A 3,366-nucleotide genomic window follows, 5' to 3' on the forward strand; every position below is an offset into this window, starting at 1 on the left:
TAGGCGGCGGTGCCGGTGGGTGGCTGTGAGCGGCCCTGCCACGGAGGGAGGGACGTGCAGGTGCCCTCGGGCACAGGGGTAGGCGAGGCCGGCGAGCCTCAGGGCCGAGCTAAGGGAGGGCTTGTATACACGCACAGCCAGGCCCGAGCTCTGTTTTCTGGATGGGTTACCCTGTTACCTTGGGAGTGGAAATAAACCTGCGTTTATTTTAATTTTATTATTAAAGGGCTACCCCAGCAAAGGCCTTGGAGGCTGTTCCCCAAAGACATGCATTGCTGCTGGAGCACCAGGAGCAGCCGTTCTAAGGAAACAAGCAAAATAAATTACACCCATGCAAGACGATGGCTTCTTGAGTTTTTCATTTAAGTTCGTGACAAACTACTGCAATTTGCCACACAGAATCACTTTTGGTTATTTAAACAAACCCATGCATTACATGTTTTATCTGTATAGCACACATGGGATAATTACATGAAGAGTGATCAAATTACTGTTCACTCACACCAGGATAAACACTAATGGTATTAACATTAAACACAGGCCCCTTTACAGTAATACTTCATTAGGGATAGGAAGACCTGTAAGACCAGCTTGTATGCTTTCCATCATGTTTTCCATCATAAGACGGCGTGTCTTTTTGGTGGCACTTCCAATGTGAGGAGTTATTATAACATTCTTCATCTTTAACAAAGGGTGACCCCTAGAAAAGGAAAAGAAATTCTGAGCTAGTCACTCAAAGAGCATTCATCTGTTATTTCGTCACCCGAAGGGAGCCAGGGAAATAGTTTTTAAAATAATTTTTAAAAATAAACCAATTGCATGACCCAAGCATACTGAGAAGAGTTCAAATGGCTGCCTAGCTTGCGGGTTTTTTTAAGCAACAAATCTTCCAAATGAGTCAGTGTGAATTTTGTTGGGCTAGGACGGAAGGAGCGGGGGCGTTGTTTCAGTGGGACTAGTGCATATACATCAGGTACTCCTACTAACAGAATTATGTAACTTCTCACGTGCTCACAAACTCGTACTTAGTTTGAACCACAGACATACACTCACTTATATTTAACTTAAATACTTGTCCTACCTTGGCAAAGGTTCAGGATATGTGACATCCAGAGCAGCCGCCTTAATAACGTGGTTTTGAAGGGCTTCCACCAAAGCATCCTGATCCACAACCAGACCTGGGTTACACCAAGAAGGACACTCTTATTCCCATATTCTGTCCCAGTCTCTCCTCATCCATGTGGGCACGGTGGTCAGGCAAAGAGCAGGGCTAGCAATGCTCACAGAGCAGAAGCAGCAGCAGAGAGAGGGTGGTGAAGCAGGAAGAGGAAGCTAGGATACGTGCACCAAGGTTGGACAGGCAGGAATTTTAAAAGGCAGTACATAGCACCATAAAACAAAGCTCAATGACAGACTTCAGAGTGGGCTGTGCCACCCTGAGGTACGTTAGCAACAACATTGCACTAAATAAATAAAGAGCTTAAGGAGGAGATTATACAATTATACATGGGCATCTAACACTCCAAGATCACTGACATTTGAGAGACCTACTTGCTCATAAGTATGGAAATGCTTAAATGTTTTGCTGAGATACGACCACAGACATCAAAATAATCCAGTAATCAGAGAATTTACTGAAAACTTTACTGTGACAGACTCTATATTAGGGTTGGGTTTTCTCAGGACGTTTTATGCCAGCAAACCATAATACAGTTTTGTTTATTCTGCACCCTACCTCTGCTGATATTAATGAGAGTGGCTGTGGGTTTCATCAGCTGCAGCTGCCTCTTCCCAATCAGTTTGTGTGTCTGTGGGGTCAGGTTCACAGAGAGCAACACAAAATCTGACTGCTGGAGCAAATCATCTATCTTCTTACAGTAAATAGCCCCAACGGCACTTTCTTCTTCCTTGTTTCTGAGGGTAAAAGCCCAAAATTAAACTCTAGTAGTAAGCAACAAGAAAAAGTTAGGATCACCATTAGTGAAAAGGTTTCCTAATTGTTTTCTTCATTCCATTGTACAAAGCAGTTAGCCAGTTATCTGACTGAAACTCAATAAAGAAAAATGTTGAGCTGTATCCCACAATACCAAGTGCACTATACACAAATGTGTAGTACTATACCTGTGGGGATGGAAGGCAAGAAATGAGTATCACGTAAATGCACTGAATAAATAATACCATAAATGCATTTGTGTCACAGCTTCTGCTTGTAATGGGGATTCTTTTTCAATCCAAAAGCAAGACTGATGTTTGATATGAATTCCCTTTCTTATGAAAAGTAACTCATCTGAAAATTACTGAGGAAACCCACAATACAGGGCAAGGGTTAAATCTTCAGAAATTGGTGTCAGCAGAAGTCTACTCTGTGCATCACTGAAACCACATGCTGGAGGACCTGCTGGTGCATTTGATCTGTATCAGGACAAGGTTGGGACATGTACTGCCTGCATCCCAACAGGTTCCCACAAAAGAAAAGGATGGGATGGGCCTGATGGGAGTCACAGTATATGTGAAGGGCACATGCACCTCATCTAGAAGATGGCAAATGGGCTGGCGAGTCTGGCTCTTCATTGTCAGCTCGCTCCGAGAGGGCGAGATGTCTCTGCCTGCATGGCTGCTGCACCCACATCACAGGAGATACATCCTCCCAGACTACTCCTCCTTTCCTCATGTCCTGGTTTGAGCTAAATAGAATTAATTTTCTATTTAGTGATTTTACTTTTCAGCTCAGTCTCTTCTAAGTGGCTGAACTTGCTGAAACTAGCAGCGTGTTTTTCCAGTATGTGCTGCTAGAAGATATGCTCAAGACCAGTTGTCCCACCATGGGTGTCGTGTCTGCACCTACAGGGGTGGGGAAGTGGACCCAAAGCTGACCGACGAGGTATTCCATCCCACATACGTCATACTCGGTATAAAGCCGAGGGATCACGAGGGTCTCGGCCCTTCTTCCATCTTGGAGCCCTTCCATCTTGGACCCTTCCGTCCGTCTCGACCCCTTCAATGGCCAGTATCGGAGCAGAACCCTGCTGGTTCGTCTGCCTCTGATTCTAATCCATGTGTTCCTGCATCCTGCTCCCACCTGCTGCTGAGTTCGGTCTGGGACTTTTCCAGTGCCCTGCGCTGCAGAGCCTCTGATGACGTATTCGTCATTGGGGGGAGGGTGGGGGGAAGATTTTATATTGGTTTTGTATATATTTGTACATATCTTTATATATTTTATTATTTTCCTATTTACATTATTATACTGTATTATTAGTATTATTGTTTTATTAAACCTGTTAGTTTTCTTTTCCAACCCATAAAGTCTTTCTCCCTTATTCTCTTTTCCCTTCTGGGGAGGGGAGAGGGGTTAATAGAGAGCATCTG

At 44.2% G+C, this 3,366-nt stretch overlaps 1 protein-coding gene across 1 annotated transcript in view; it reads right to left on the minus strand.

Annotated features, from left to right (window-relative positions):
• Window positions 1-441: 441 nt before the first annotated feature.
• The window catches only part of LOC104544364 (glyoxylate reductase/hydroxypyruvate reductase-like), a 4,981-nt gene continuing 2,056 nt past the window's right edge, over window positions 442-3,366 (minus strand). Inside the window, exons 3-5 of the mRNA XM_010189219.1 lie at window positions 1,736-1,914; window positions 1,082-1,178; window positions 442-700 (exon numbers count right to left, since the gene is read on the minus strand). Coding sequence (XP_010187521.1) covers window positions 547-700; window positions 1,082-1,178; window positions 1,736-1,914 — 430 coding nt within the window. The 3' untranslated portion in view covers window positions 442-546. The remainder of the gene's footprint in view (window positions 701-1,081; window positions 1,179-1,735; window positions 1,915-3,366) is intronic.

Source organism: Mesitornis unicolor, unplaced genomic scaffold (assembly GCF_000695765.1).
Source record: "Mesitornis unicolor isolate BGI_N332 unplaced genomic scaffold, ASM69576v1 scaffold20877, whole genome shotgun sequence".
Classification (NCBI taxonomy): Eukaryota; Metazoa; Chordata; class Aves; order Mesitornithiformes; family Mesitornithidae; genus Mesitornis; species Mesitornis unicolor.